The 17,494-nt window shown below is 44.3% G+C and overlaps 1 protein-coding gene across 1 annotated transcript in view; it reads right to left on the bottom strand.

The window, feature by feature from the left end:
* The window catches only part of LOC101158375, a 49,352-nt gene that overhangs the window by 19,623 nt on the left and 12,235 nt on the right, over positions 1–17,494 (bottom strand). Inside the window, exons 16-22 of the mRNA XM_023961243.1 lie at positions 17,037–17,129; positions 16,904–16,964; positions 16,707–16,820; positions 4,635–4,692; positions 4,497–4,565; positions 3,644–3,707; positions 2,623–2,694 (exon numbers count right to left, since the gene is read on the bottom strand). Coding sequence (XP_023817011.1) covers positions 2,623–2,694; positions 3,644–3,707; positions 4,497–4,565; positions 4,635–4,692; positions 16,707–16,820; positions 16,904–16,964; positions 17,037–17,129 — 531 coding nt within the window. The remainder of the gene's footprint in view (positions 1–2,622; positions 2,695–3,643; positions 3,708–4,496; positions 4,566–4,634; positions 4,693–16,706; positions 16,821–16,903; positions 16,965–17,036; positions 17,130–17,494) is intronic.

Raw genomic sequence — 17,494 nt, 5'->3', positions numbered from 1 at the left:
ATGGTATTAGGACCGTCAGTCAAGACCCAAGTCATCAGTAAAGATCAAAAATTATTGAAGGTTCAGAGCACTGTCTTGTGGGGTCCAGATGACCCCACTCCCAATGTGAACGTTCCTAGGATAGCACAAGGGTTAAAAGTCTCCAAGAGCGTAACGTCTCTTATCGCCTGTGGCAACTGATTCCATAGTTTAGGAGCCAACGCAGCAAACCCACGTGGGAACCATTAACACAAACTGGTTGGCGGAACATAAGGGCTGTAAAGGGGAATATTTCAAAAGCAGACTGGAGAGGTAAGAAGGTGCCGTACCTGCCAGAGACTTAAAAGTAAGGACCAGAATTTTAATAAAAAGTATTCCACTGGAAGCCAGTTCAAAGAGACCAAGATCAGTGTTATGTGGTCAAACTTCTTTGCCCCACATAATTCTGGCTGCTGCGTTTTGGACCAGCTGCAGTCTGGCAATGGATACCTTGGGTAAGCCTTCATAGAAAGAACTGCAATAATTTAGTCTGGACAAGAAGGCATGGTGACCATTTCAAGATTTGTTTTTGATATAAAAGACTTAATCTTAGCCAGGTGTTGCATCTGAAAAAAGCGGGTCCTGGCCACTGCGTTTATTTGGAGGTGGAGCACCAGAGGAGCATCAAGATTAACATCCCGGTTCATGACCACAGACTGTTCAAAAGGATCAAGAGAGAGGAGAACAAGAACATGATCTTTTAGACCACTAGTGGTAAACACAATTACCTCAGTTTTGCTTTCATTTAGGCCAAGAAAGTTCCAAACATCCACAAACTAACTTCAGCAAGGCAATCAATCATTGTGTTCATTGTGCGGTCGAGTCCCTTAAATATAGGGAAATGAATTTGGCAGTCGTCAGCATAAAGGGGGAAGTACATCTAATGATTTTGAAGCAGCATTCCCAGTGGCAGCAAGTAAATAGAACAACTGGCACAGAACTGACCCCCGAGGGATCCTCCACTTCAGGGGGCAACACTTGGATGAGTGAGGGGCCATTCTAACACAGAAAGACCTGTCTGTAAGGTAAGACTACCGGTACATCCATCCCCAGAAAGCCCTGCTCATTGTTCTAGCCGGCCAATCAGGATCTCATGATCAACTGTGTCAAAAGCTGCAGACAGATCCAATAATCAAAGATCAACAGGTTCACATGCATCAGTTGCCATCAGGACATCATTAAAATATTTTAGAAGAGTGTTGCAGATACAAATTAGAGTCTGCCCAACATGATTTTGCTGAGCTTGAACACCATCTAGCACAGCTAATGCACAGCTAATTAGATGGAAGGCATCAAAACCAGGGAGGAAAGCAGATAAAAAATAACAATTATTATAGGATTCTAAAAATCCATGATAAACAGTTATATTTTATCCCTTTATTAGGGGGATTTGTTTATCAATATTTACCTTTATGACTAAACAATGGGACAACTTCTATGATTAAGTGGGCTTTTTGACCTTTATTGCTTTGATCAGCAAACATGTATTTTCACACATTTTTACTTATCCATTTTGTTTCTTCTGTAATCTCTACAGTATGTAAAACTGTGTGTCTGAATAGGGATTCCATGACATCCTCCCCAAACGCAATGGCGTTCATCGGGCTCTTCCTATGTTTCTATGCAAGGTCCTTAGAAATGTTTTGTTGTGTATTAATGCAGATAATTAATAAAACAGCTAACTTACCTGTGTTTATTATGCGCATACAGTTTTTATGCTTTTTATATAAATGGGAACATGGGAACACACAATGTATGGATCACACACATAAGCACCCCATCCCTGTAACCCCTTGTGCTATCCTAGGCACTTTAACATTGGGAGTTGGGTCATCTAGACCCACTAGACAGTGCTCTGAACCTTTTTTCTTCAATGATTTGTGATCTTCACTGGTGTCCATGGATTACATGAAATCTTTCCACCTTTATCCATCTTTGTCATGGTAGGGAGAACACGTCAATGGAAGGGGGGGTCATCTAAGATAGCACAAGGGTTAAATCCACATAGGCAGACACATAATATTGTCATCATACAAAAACATTTATCTTGTGACTTGTGGTAATAAATGTAGGCATTTTTGAAATTGCATTTCTCCAAAGTACTCAAGAGTATCTTGAGCGTTTGGGTATTTTCTTATTTTTTGCCAAACAATTCAGTGATAAAACTCAATTCTTCATGATGTTCAGTAAAATAATTCACTTTATATGTCCTTTGACTTAAATTTAATTTCACACATCACCTAAATTCTCTGGTAAAAGAAATTATGTACGCAGAACATTAATCTTTTTTATTTTCCTCTTTTACAGTGACACCTATTTATTTTTTGGTTAAAAAAAAGTATAGGATTAAGATAAATTATGCTGTGTGAGCTTTTCACATGTTACATTGTAATTTAACTGTCCTCTTTCTTCTGTTAGAGCAGTTCTGATGATTCAGAGCTTGATGACACGGCTGTGGCCCTTCTTGTTTTTATCAGTAAAACTCTGTTGTCATAGAAAGTGATGTTGTGGTTTGTCTCCCCAGGTTTGCTGATGCCTTCCTGATATTGTGCGGACCCATCTATGCACTAAACCTCCGATATCCTATCAGAGTTTAACCCTCACCAGTTTGGCCTGATCCAGACACAACCCCACCACGGCGCCACCGCTGCCAGGAAACTTCACTGCCGAACCGAACTGGAAGAAGTAGCAGAAGCAGAAAGTGTCCTGAACAGCTCCTTACAGTGAGTCTGAAGCTGCGTTCACACACAATTTGCGCGACAAATTCGAGGCGCAGCGAATTTCCTGCTGTCCAAAAGCTTGACACCCCAGACATGTGTGGCAGGAGCTATAGCCAGCTGTTTTCAGTCTGATCTCTACACGGAGCAGTGTCTGTGTTTATCTCATTTATAATGCATGGAAGACATGGAAGATGTGTAGAGATCCGGTTTATTTATTTTTGAAGCGCTCTACAAAAGCATAGGTAATCCCGTCTCCATGTCTGGGTTCATGAATCCTTCAGATACTCTCCGGTACGGTGAGCCTCGCCGTCTACTGCGAGAGCTACATCTGAATGACGGCCGCTGGTGAAGACTTGCTGTACTGCATTAGTCCAAGGAGGGAAAAATAAAATAAAAAACAAAATTAGAGGAACTTTTTTTATTGTCTTGATGCAAATAAGAAATAAGTCATAAAGTTGGGGAGGCCCGGGATCGCTCCAGCCCCATGGGCCCTATGACAGACTGGCGATCTGTGGCCCGCCATCCCATCCATTAAGAAAATGGAGGGATGGATGGAAATTCAAGATGAGAATGCTAGGAATGATCCTCCGTTTTGGGTTTGTACTCCACCCACTGATCAAATGACTAGACACATAACATGCCCACAGCTGAGTCCGTGATTGGTTGACGCGATGTGGCGACCTTGCTGAAGAACAGATTTTTAACCCTGGACGCGTTGCGCCACCTAAATCGTACCGCACCACTCCGGTCGAACTGCTACTGGACTGACGCACCATGCCTGATGCTCAAAGCGCTCCGCAGGACCTTTGATCACATGTGTACATTGACTTAACGTTGAAAGTGGACACTCCCGATGCTTGAATCACGCTTGGTGCGAACGCAGCTTCAAGGAGAGCAGCGCCTACCTGTCTTGCCAGTCGAATCATCATCATGTTACCCGGACCCAGACAGTCATCTGTGTAGATGGACCTGGAGGGAGAGCGGAGTTAGCATGCTGTACACAAGAGCAGCAAAAGCAAAACCAAACAGACTGTTCTCTTCTGGATTCACACAGTGAGGTACAGGTGCTCTTCCTTCTTCATTTCAGCATCACAGCAATCGAATACTTTCTGGAAGAACCCATGTGGGGGTCCAGGCAGTTGGATCAGAACCAGATTGCCACCATTTCCGAGGTGATGACTTTAAGCCTCCTCCGCCCTGCGGCGGTCTGATACCAACATCCAGATGCATCTGATATCGTCTCCCTTTACCTGCAATGTAGACGATTCACCTGGTGATGTCCAGCTGGACCTCATTGACATGCAGCCTGATATCATACTGGCAGAATATGAATTTTACAGCTTCCCAAACACGAGGAGACGTGCCCAGAGGACGTTGGTTCTCTTTGGAACTAGATCCACTCATTTATCAGCAGCAAAATTGTTCAAATGCAATGCATTGTGGTCTATATTCACCGATCTAGTGAACATTGATGCACACTGGTTTTTCGCAGAGACTTCTGGGAAATTTCTAGGGCACTGGATTTTGGAATTATAGATTCGTACAGCACTACAGAATGGAGAACACACTATAGAGTGAGTAGGGAAGGAATTCAGACACAACGTAAGTCTATGAGGACAGAAACAAACCAAAGACTGGCAGCCCTGAGGCACGGAGGAGGATGCTTAATGCTGTGGGACTGCAGGTTTTAGGAGCACCACTGGAACAAACCCAAGGAACATCTGGGAGCAAAGCATGGAGGAAACCCAAATCAACTACCTGCGCAAGTCCAAGTTCTGGTCCATGAGCTGAGCCAGGCTAATCCAGTCTTGGTTCTCAATGGCAGTCCTGCAGGGAAGAAGAAGACCGCTTTCAGACGGAAGCTCCTCTGGTGCATGATGGGATTTTTTTTATTACCTGGCCTGATCTGTGAGCTCAGCAAAAGACTTGATGGCCTCCAGTACTGTGTCCTCACCTGTGGAGAGACAGAGAGGTAAAGGGGAGAGTAACAGAAGGAGGAGGGGGTCCTGTGACCTTGAAGTGTCCCATCTGAAAAATGCTGCAGCTTTTACAAAAAGTTAAAGGACAGACAAGACAAATGGGGAAAAGAGATTAGGAAGTCCCCACAGGGGAAATTTGAAGACAGACAAATGAACATAAAGGTAGGAATGGGAGAAACTCTTCATCAACATTTTTACATTATATTTATTTTTGATTGTTTTGAATTCATGAAGCAGATTAGTACAAATGTACAAATTAGTACAAATTAGTACAAATTCTATTCCATAGTTTGTCTATAACCATTAGACGCCACATGTTCATCCATGTGAAGGACATTAAACAAGCAGAAACAACCCGGTCTGTCCATTTAAAGCTCTGAAGGTTATTTCAAAGTTAATACGCCACCTGATCAGTGCAAGCAGGATCAAATTGGGGTGATGTGGGGCCTTTTGTCCGATCCTGTTGAAAGCCTTGCAGCAGTGTTTTGAAAATCTTATTATATTACATTCACCCACACCTGGTGGCTAATAATGCCCAAATCTAAAAGTGGTTGCCACCACTGAGGTTTAAAAGCCCCCAACTGCTCAGTTTGTTGTTTGTTTTAAAAAGTTTGTTTAAAATTAGGTTTGAGTTGTTTCTAAAGTCTACAGCAATGTCAAAATCAAGGGCTGCAGGCCACATCCAGCCCGACGTGGGATTATATCCGCCCAGCGAGATCATTTTATATTGTTGGTATTGATAGCACAGAGGTTGGTAGCACTGGTAACATATTAAACTACATATCCCATAATGCAGCGCTTCCACTGCCTTGCCAAACACTCCCCAATTCAATCAAGTCTAGCTTATGATGCTGCAAGTTATTGTGAAGCTTGTCCTCATGATACCCAAAAGAAAAGTTGACTCTGAATTCTTTAAAGCCCTGATGGGAGGCAGAGTATATCTTTACTGGCATTGCAATTGCAATTCACAATTCAATATGCAATTCTGGCTTGGAATAGAAAAATACATTTTGCAATTTAGAAGTCAATACTAAAAATCACAATTCAATTTGACAGTTAAAAAGGTAAAATATTAAACTAGAAACATTGCATTACCTGCAATAATGCTAGTGTGAATGCTTCCTGCTGAATGTGGCTGTTCAAAATGCTTTGGCAATTTAAGAAATTGCTGAGAAAAATCTGCTAAAAATGCTAAAAAAATTTGAATAACCCTAACCTGAAAATTTTAACTGAACTCCAAATTATCTTTAATAGTTGCCTAATTGGCCAAAAAAAGGCAGCACATCGGTAAACTACAAATAAGCCAGCTTAACTCAAAATAGTTAGCGCGTTGCTATAAAATTAGCCAAAAACGGTATCTGTTTTGTCATTAATTAACAAAAGAAAATGTTGATCCACATTTGATGGAGGATATTTCTTGCAGTAAAAGCGATCTAGGAAACTACTTGTGGACTTTATTTGATTGAAACCAAATTTGGCTTTATCATAAAAGTTGCCTTTTCCCTCTGAAATGATGTTTTGTATCACGTATCTTGAGGTTTAGCAAATATTAAATTTAAAAAAATTAAATATTAATTAAAAAATCGATTAAATGAATTAATTCAAATTTTTTGTTACGGGCGATTTATAAAAAGACTAAATCGAGTTTTTGTGTAATGGCGCATTTTTGGCTCCCCAGAGCTTCCGTAGCGTTAGTTTCACACAACATCACAGCACACATGAAACAGCAAGTGACAAACAACAACATCACAGCACACACGAAACAGCAAGTGACAAACAACAACATCACAGCACACACGATCAGCAAGCGACAAACAACAACATCACAGCACACACGATCAGCAAGCGACAAACAACAACATCACAGCACACACGATCAGCAAGCGACAAACAACAACATCACAGCACACACGAAACAGCAAGCGACACACAACAACATCACAGCACACACGATCAGCAAGCGACAAACAACAACATCACAGCACACACGAAACAGCAAGCGACAAACAACAACATCACAGCACACACGAAACAGCAAGCGACAAACAACAACATCACAGCACACACGATCAGCAGGCGACAAACAACAACATCACAGCACACACGAAACAGCAAGCGACAAACAACAACATCACAGCACACACGATCAGCAGGCGACAAACAACAACATCACAGCACACACGATCAGCAAGCGACAAACAACAACATCACAGCACACACGATCAGCAAGCGACAAACAACAACATCACAGCACACACGATCAGCAAGCGACAAACAACAACATCACAGCACACACGATCAGCAAGCGACAAACAACAACATCACAGCACACACGATCAGCAAGCGACAAACAACAACATCACAGCACACACGATCAGCAAGCGACAAACAACAACATCACAGCACACACGATCAGCAAGCGACAAACAACAACATCACAGCACACACGATCAGCAAGCGACAAACAACAACATCACAGCACACACGATCAGCAAGCGACAAACAACAACATCACAGCACACACGAAACAGCAAGCGACAAACAACAACATCACAGCACACACGATCAGCAAGCGACAAACAACAACATCACAGCACACACGAAACAGCAAGCGACAAACAACAACATCACAGCACACACGAAACAGCAAGCGACAAACAACAACATCACAGCACACACGATCAGCAAGCGACAAACAACAACATCACAGCACACACGAAACAGCAAGCGACAAACAACAACATCACAGCACACACGATCAGCAAGCGACAAACAACAACATCACAGCACACACGAAACAGCAAGCGACAAACAACAACATCACAGCACACACGATCAGCAAGCGACAAACAACAACATCACAGCACACACGATCAGCAAGCGACAAACAACAACATCACAGCACACACGATCAGCAAGCGACAAACAACAACATCACAGCACACACGATCAGCAAGCGACAAACAACAACATCACAGCACACACGATCAGCAAGCGACAAACAACATCACAGCACACACGATCAGCAAGCGACAAACAACAACATCACAGCACACACGATCAGCAAGCGACAAACAACAACATCACAGCACACACGAAACAGCAAGCGACAAACAACAACATCACAGCACACACGATCAGCAAGCGACAAACAACAACATCACAGCACACACGAAACAGCAAGCGACAAACAACAACATCACAGCACACACGAAACAGCAAGCGACAAACAACAACATCACAGCACACACGATCAGCAAGCGACAAACAACAACATCACAGCACACACGAAACAGCAAGCGACAAACAACAACATCACAGCACACACGATCAGCAAGCGACAAACAACAACATCACAGCACACACGAAACAGCAAGCGACAAACAACAACATCACAGCACACACGAAACAGCAAGCGACAAACAACAACATCACAGCACACACGATCAGCAAGCGACAAACAACAACATCACAGCACACACGATCAGCAGGCGACAAACAACAACATCACAGCACACACGATCAGCAAGCGACAAACAACAACATCACAGCACACACGATCAGCAAGCGACAAACAACAACATCACAGCACACACGAAACAGCAAGCGACAAACAACAACATCACAGCACACACGATCAGCAAGCGACAAACAACAACATCACAGCACACACGAAACAGCAAGCGACAAACAACAACATCACAGCACACACGAAACAGCAAGCGACAAACAACAACATCACAGCACACACGATCAGCAAGCGACAAACAACAACATCACAGCACACACGATCAGCAGGCGACAAACAACAACATCACAGCACACACGATCAGCAAGCGACAAACAACAACATCACAGCACACACGATCAGCAAGCGACAAACAACAACATCACAGCACACACGATCAGCAAGCGACAAACAACAACATCACAGCACACACGATCAGCAAGCGACAAACAACAACATCACAGCACACACGATCAGCAAGCGACAAACAACAACATCACAGCACACACGAAACAGCAAGCGACAAACAACAACATCACAGCACACACGATCAGCAAGCGACAAACAACAACATCACAGCACACACGAAACAGCAAGCGACAAACAACAACATCACAGCACACACGAAACAGCAAGCGACAAACAACAACATCACAGCACACACGATCAGCAAGCGAAAAACAACAACATCACAGCACACACGATCAGCAGGCGACAAACAACAACATCACAGCACACACGATCAGCAAGCGACAAACAACAACATCACAGCACACACGATCAGCAAGCGACAAACAACAACATCACAGCACACACGATCAGCAAGCGACAAACAACAACATCACAGCACACACGATCAGCAAGCGACAAACAACAACATCACAGCACACACGATCAGCAAGCGACAAACAACAACATCACAGCACACACGATCAGCAAGCGACAAACAACAACATCACAGCACACACGATCAGCAAGCGACAAACAACAACATCACAGCACACACGATCAGTAAGCGACAAACAACAACATCACAGCACACACGATCAGCAAGCGACAAACAACAACATCACAGCACACACGATCAGCAAGCGACAAACAACAACATCACAGCACACACGATCAGCAAGCGACAAACAACAACATCACAGCACACACGATCAGCAAGCGACAAACAACAACATCACAGCACACACGATCAGCAGGCGACAAACAACAACATCACAGCACACACGATCAGCAAGCGACAAACAACAACATCACAGCACACACGATCAGCAAGCGACAAACAACAACATCACAGCACACACGATCAGCAGGCGACAAAGAACAACATCACAGCACACACGATCAGCAGGCGACAAACAACAACATCACAGCACACACGATCAGCAAGCGACAAACAACAACATCACAGCACACACGATCAGCAGGCGACAAACAACAACATCACAGCACACACGATCAGCAAGCGACAAACAACAACATCACAGCACACACGATCAGCAGGCGACAAACAACAACATCACAGCACACACGATCAGCAAGCGACAAACAACAACATCACAGCACACACGATCAGCAGGCGACAAACAACAACATCACAGCACACACGATCAGCAAGCGACAAACAACAACATCACAGCACACACGATCAGCAAGCGACAAACAACAACATCACAGCACACACGATCAGCAAGCGACAAACAACAACATCACAGCACACACGATCAGCAAGCGACAAACAACAACATCACAGCACACACGATCAGCAAGCGACAAACAACATCACAGCACACACGATCAGCAAGCGACAAACAACAACATCACAGCACACACGATCAGCAAGCGACAAACAACAACATCACAGCACACACGAAACAGCAAGCGACAAACAACAACATCACAGCACACACGATCAGCAAGCGACAAACAACAACATCACAGCACACACGAAACAGCAAGCGACAAACAACAACATCACAGCACACACGAAACAGCAAGCGACAAACAACAACATCACAGCACACACGATCAGCAAGCGACAAACAACAACATCACAGCACACACGAAACAGCAAGCGACAAACAACAACATCACAGCACACACGATCAGCAAGCGACAAACAACAACATCACAGCACACACGAAACAGCAAGCGACAAACAACAACATCACAGCACACACGAAACAGCAAGCGACAAACAACAACATCACAGCACACACGATCAGCAAGCGACAAACAACAACATCACAGCACACACGATCAGCAGGCGACAAACAACAACATCACAGCACACACGATCAGCAAGCGACAAACAACAACATCACAGCACACACGATCAGCAAGCGACAAACAACAACATCACAGCACACACGAAACAGCAAGCGACAAACAACAACATCACAGCACACACGATCAGCAAGCGACAAACAACAACATCACAGCACACACGAAACAGCAAGCGACAAACAACAACATCACAGCACACACGAAACAGCAAGCGACAAACAACAACATCACAGCACACACGATCAGCAAGCGACAAACAACAACATCACAGCACACACGATCAGCAGGCGACAAACAACAACATCACAGCACACACGATCAGCAAGCGACAAACAACAACATCACAGCACACACGATCAGCAAGCGACAAACAACAACATCACAGCACACACGATCAGCAAGCGACAAACAACAACATCACAGCACACACGATCAGCAAGCGACAAACAACAACATCACAGCACACACGATCAGCAAGCGACAAACAACAACATCACAGCACACACGAAACAGCAAGCGACAAACAACAACATCACAGCACACACGATCAGCAAGCGACAAACAACAACATCACAGCACACACGAAACAGCAAGCGACAAACAACAACATCACAGCACACACGATCAGCAAGCGACAAACAACAACATCACAGCACACACGATCAGCAAGCGACAAACAACAACATCACAGCACACACGATCAGCAAGCGACAAACAACAACATCACAGCACACACGATCAGCAAGCGACAAACAACAACATCACAGCACACACGATCAGCAAGCGACAAACAACAACATCACAGCACACACGATCAGCAAGCGACAAACAACAACATCACAGCACACACGATCAGCAAGCGACAAACAACAACATCACAGCACACACGATCAGCAAGCGACAAACAACAACATCACAGCACACACGATCAGCAAGCGACAAACAACAACATCACAGCACACACGATCAGCAAGCGACAAACAACAACATCACAGCACACACGATCAGCAAGCGACAAACAACAACATCACAGCACACACGATCAGCAAGCGACAAACAACAACATCACAGCACACACGATCAGCAAGCGACAAACAACAACATCACAGCACACACGATCAGCAAGCGACAAACAACAACATCACAGCACACACGATCAGCAAGCGACAAACAACAACATCACAGCACACACGATCAGCAAGCGACAAACAACAACATCACAGCACACACGATCAGCAAGCGACAAACAACAACATCACAGCACACACGATCAGCAAGCGACAAACAACAACATCACAGCACACACGATCAGCAAGCGACAAACAACAACATCACAGCACACACGATCAGCAGGCGACAAACAACAACATCACAGCACACACGATCAGCAAGCGACAAACAACAACATCACAGCACACACGATCAGCAGGCGACAAACAACAACATCACAGCACACACGATCAGCAAGCGACAAACAACAACATCACAGCACACACGATCAGCAGGCGACAAACAACAACATCACAGCACACACGATCAGCAAGCGACAAACAACAACATCACAGCACACACGATCAGCAGGCGACAAACAACAACATCACAGCACACACGATCAGCAAGCGACAAACAACAACATCACAGCACACACGATCAGCAAGCGACAAACAACAACATCACAGCACACACGATCAGCAAGCGACAAACAACAACATCACAGCACACACGATCAGCAAGCGACAAACAACAACATCACAGCACACACGATCAGCAAGCGACAAACAACAACATCACAGCACACACGATCAGCAAGCGACAAACAACAACATCACAGCACACACGATCAGCAAGTGACAAACAACAACATCACAGCACACACGATCAGTAAGCGACAAACAACAACATCACAGCACACACGATCAGCAAGCGACAAACAACAACATCACAGCACACACGATCAGCAAGCGACAAACAACAACATCACAGCACACACGATCAGCAAGCGACAAACAACAACATCACAGCACACATGAAACAGCAAGTGACAAACAACAACATCACAGCACACACGATCAGCAGGCGACAAACAACAACATCACAGCACACACGATCAGCAAGCGACAAACAACAACATCACAGCACACACGATCAGCAAGCGACAAACAACAACATCACAGCACACACGATCAGCAAGCGACAAACAACAACATCACAGCACACACGATCAGCAAGCGACAAACAACAACATCACAGCACACACGATCAGCAAGCGACAAACAACAACATCACAGCACACACGATCAGCAAGCGACAAACAACAACATCACAGCACACACGATCAGCAAGCGACAAACAACAACATCACAGCACACACGATCAGCAAGCGACAAACAACAACATCACAGCACACACGATCAGCAGGCGACAAACAACAACATCACAGCACACACGATCAGCAAGCGACAAACAACAACATCACAGCACACACGATCAGCAAGCGACAAACAACAACATCACAGCACACACGATCAGCAAGCGACAAACAACAACATCACAGCACACACGATCAGCAAGCGACAAACAACAACATCACAGCACACACGATCAGCAAGCGACAAACAACAACATCACAGCACACACGATCAGCAGGCGACAGCATGGCTACCGGGGAGAGTGGGAAGTTTGTTCCCAGGAAAGGAATCAAATCATCTGTTGTTTGGAACTGGTCTGGGTTTTCTGCCACCGTTATCAGTACAAAATCTTAATTTTGACTTTTAGGGCCCTTCATTCTCAAGCTCCTCCGTATGTTTGTGATCTGATCGCCCCTTACAGACCATCTCGTGCACTGAGGTCTGCAAATCAGAATCTGCTGATGGTCCCTCGCACACGGTTCCGAACTAGAGGAGAAAGATCCTTCAAGGCTGTCGCTCCCAACCTCTGGAATGAACTTCCATTTTCCCTACCTTCCCTGGACTCTGTGAATTATTTTAAAAGTCAACTAAAAACTTTTTATTATTGCAAAGCATTTTAACTGAAACTGCTTTTATTGGGCTTGAGATGATTGTTTTACGTGGTTTATGCTTTTTATTTTTTATGTTTTTAATATTTATTGTGTCATGCACCTGTTCTAGCTGCACCAGACCCCTCTAGGCCTTTTGTGCTGGAAGTTGATGCCAGCCAAAAGGGTGTTGGCGCAGTCCTTCTGCAGGAGAATGCAGATGGCGTTGAACCTCTGGTCTGTTACTTTTCCAAAAGGTTTAACAAACAACAGCAAACTATTCCACCATAGAACAGGAAACTTTGGCGTTGTTGCTCTCACTTCAACATTTTGATGTGTATGTTGGATCTAGTTCTCTGCCAGTTGTTGTTCGCACTGACCATAACCCACTTGTTTTCCTATCTCGTATGTATAATCACAACTAGCGTCTCATGCGTTGGGCTTTGTTGGTGCAGGACTACAACCTTCAAATCCATCACAAAAAAGGTACAGAGAACCTGATAGCAGATGCACTGTCCAGGTCTGGGTGATTCCGGTTTTTCCATCGTTTTGGTAATGTTTCATATACACACTTGATTTTGTTTGGTGGTTTTGGTTACAAACCTTTAGGGTTAGGGGTTTGCAACTTAAGGGGAGGGGTGTTACGGCCCCAGGCCTTTTGGTGTGTGTATGTGTGTGTTGTGTGTGTGGTTGTGTGTCTTTTGCAGAAGCCTCCACCACATCAGTTGACTTCACCTCCTGCAGGAGATGATTGCAGCTTTTTCTCTCCTCCAATCACCAGGCTGGGCGGGAAGCATAAAAGCCTGGAGCAGCCTATGTTCCAGTGGCAGCTGAATTCCTGGGAGGAATCTGTTTGATCAGCTGACCCCCTGTTGTTGGACTTGGCGTTAGAGCCTGTTGGAAACTGCCTGGTTTTCCCCTCTGATTGTGAACTGTGTTTTGGACTATGTTTTGTATTTTAGTGATGTCTATCTAGTTAAATTTTCTTTTGGTTATTTATTGCATTAGTGCCTGAGCATTTAAGTTTGTTACCTTCTTTATAGTTGCAGCTGTCATTTAAAATAAACGGCTGCACTGACAGCCATTCAACCCTTACCGGCTTAAAATAATTTCTTTATGTTACCTATTTTCTCCCTCCCTCTGGGTGGGATGTAACATGTATATATACATATTTTAACCTGTGAAGCACCTTGTGACTTTTGTCTGTGAAAGGTGCTATACAAATAAAATGTATTTACTTACTTACTTACTTACAGACATGGAGGAAGAGACCCCCCCCACACTGCAACATTAGCCTAAAGCCCATCACAGTCAAAGGCAGCAGCACCAAAAACCTATTCCAACACCTGGGGGGAACCTTTTTTAACTGTTCTCCTTCAATCTGTGACTCCCCAACACTCCCAACACTTGTGCACGCTCTCACTCACTCTCGTGCGGCATGTGCTCATTCCTCTTACACACGCAGCGCGCTGACACACATAAACACACATATAGTCATTCTACAACACCTATATAGTTAGTTCATTAATTAGATGGTTACAGTTATTTGTTCATAAAGAATACTGCGTTGTAATTATGAATTGTATTCATTTGTGACACGCCCGCTGGAGGATTTTCATCACTGCGGTGATCAAAAATCCCACAACGTCACAGCTCTAGTTTATGTCTTATGGGACACAAAAAAATGCGACTTCTCCAGTACCAATAGCAGAACCGTTGAGTTCAGATCTTAACGATGCTGCGGTCTTGAAGAATGTTGCCCTGGGGCTCGTTCAATACCGGGGCTCGGTACCCATCACTAGGAAAGGGGCACGGTGGAAAACAATCACCATATATACCGTGGAGAAGACGGTGTTTATTAATTTCATTAATAAACACGGGCGGCAGTGGCTCAGGCGGTTGAGCGGGTCGTCCAATGATCGAAGGGTTGGCGGTTCGATCCCCAGCCAAATGTCGTTGTGTCCTTGGGCAAGACACTTCACCCTCCTTGCCTCCAGTGTGGCTCCACATGTGTGTGAATGTCCCGGTGATGGTCAGAGGGGCCGTAGGCCTCTGTCAGTCTGCCCCAGGGCAGCAGTGGCTACAACCGTAGTATGAATGAGGAGTGAATTAATAATGGACACACTGTAAGCGTCTGGAAAAGCACAGGTAAATCTAATCCATTATTATTAATTAAAATCTTAGACCCAAGATATGAGCTGTGTTGGTAATCCTTGCATTACCAACACATGTGTTTGTCGCCTTTTAGTCTAGACACCACGCTGCACCATGGGGCGGCCGTGGTGCAGCGGTAGGGCGGCGACCCATGATCATAAGACTGCAGGTTCGATTCCCGCCTTGCACGCCCATGTGTCAAAGTGTCCGTGGGCAAGACACTGAACCCCACCTTGCCTCTGGTGGGAGGATGGCACCAGTGTTCGGCAGCGGAGCCGCCGCCAGTGTGTGAATGTGTGTGTGCATGGGTGAATGGGACTGTGACTGTAAAGCGCCTTGGGCCTTCGTAAGAAGGTAGAAAACACTATATATGTATACACCATTTACCATTTAGACTACAAAGTGTGACTTAAAACCCAGCTGGGACTTTGATTGCAAGAGTGTGTTCATTTATTTATTATTCATCCCAGAAATGGGGGTTACATTTGTCTTGCATTTGATTAAATAAATAAAATTTGCTTTAAGTTGTCTGCATTTGTACTTATTGCTTTCCTTAAGTAGGGGGGACAAATCAGGAAAAAGTCAGAAATCGAATAAAAAAAAAAAAAAAATCTGAGATTTTAATTTTAGGCCATATCGCCCAGCCCTAGCAGATACACTATTGTCTTCCACCGGGTAGTCCTCGTACCCCTCCTGCAGCAAAGCAGGGTAACAGCTTGGTAGCCGTTACCGTGACAACGCGTTACACCGCACAACAAATAGTCATTTTAGACATTAAAAAAAGATGATTAAGGTATAAATATTCATTTCATGGGACGGTTTACTCCTCCGTGTCAGCCATTCATTTCTAAAATGTACACGGTCTGTTACTTATAGAGGATCCTACTGTATAGTAACAGATTTGACCTATTTTTAAAAGCAGCACAGAAAAGCTAAATGTAATTTCCAAAATATCATAGTTCCATGTTTCCATGTTTGCTCTCAGAGAGCAGGGTTCCTGGTCATTTGACCCACAATCACACGCTCACACTGGCACATACCGTTGAGCCAGCGCTGCCGGATGTTGCTGTGGATCCTCCCAGAGTCACTGGGGTCGCTCAGGTAGGCCAGCCAGAACGTCGGCAGGTTCTTCATATCCATAGAGACGTAGCTCCCTGAGAGTAGGAGGCAGGTGAACAAGACGGACCTGCGTCTAGAACCGGTCCTGCATCAGACAGAATTATCGAAGCGCTGGTACCATAGCCCTGCTGCTCCATGAGATGCTTGCTGAAGTCCATGTAAACCAAACCCTCGTAAACCTGCAGACAGACGGGGAGATCCTGTCACTGCCACCTGGAGGAACCCAGCAAATCCTCGCTGGTTAACCAGACCTGCACCACTCGGTCCTGCAGACCGGCTGTGATGAACAGTTCCTCCGTCTCCACGCTGAGGATGAAGTTGGCACGGATGGGTTTGGGGAGATCCTGCAGTAGATGAAAAAGAAAACTCTTTCTCACAAAACTGGGAGAAAAAATGGGATTCATGCAAATAAGGTGAAGGACTCCATGTTTAAACAAAATGGTATAGCTTTTTTTGTCTAAAAAAACCTGTTCCAAATATAAAAGAAATAATAAAGTGATTTTAGAAAAAAATAACAACAAAACTCCAAAAACAATTTGCACATTTTTTTCCTAATTCTAAAGATTTAAAAGAATTTCTGAGAAGCTCTTTGTGAAAATCTTCTTTGGAAACCAAAGAAGATTTTTCACAATATTTTTAAAGCTTGTTTTCTAAAAATGACCTCCAAAGGTTACGGTATGTCTGAAAATAATTTCTGGAAAAAAAAAGA

The sequence above is a fragment of the Oryzias latipes genome, chromosome 13 (assembly GCF_002234675.1).
Source record: "Oryzias latipes chromosome 13, ASM223467v1".
Lineage (NCBI taxonomy): Eukaryota > Metazoa > Chordata > Actinopteri > Beloniformes > Adrianichthyidae > Oryzias > Oryzias latipes.
Note: the sequence above shows the minus strand (reverse complement) of the source record. Positions and strands in the feature narration are given on the sequence as shown.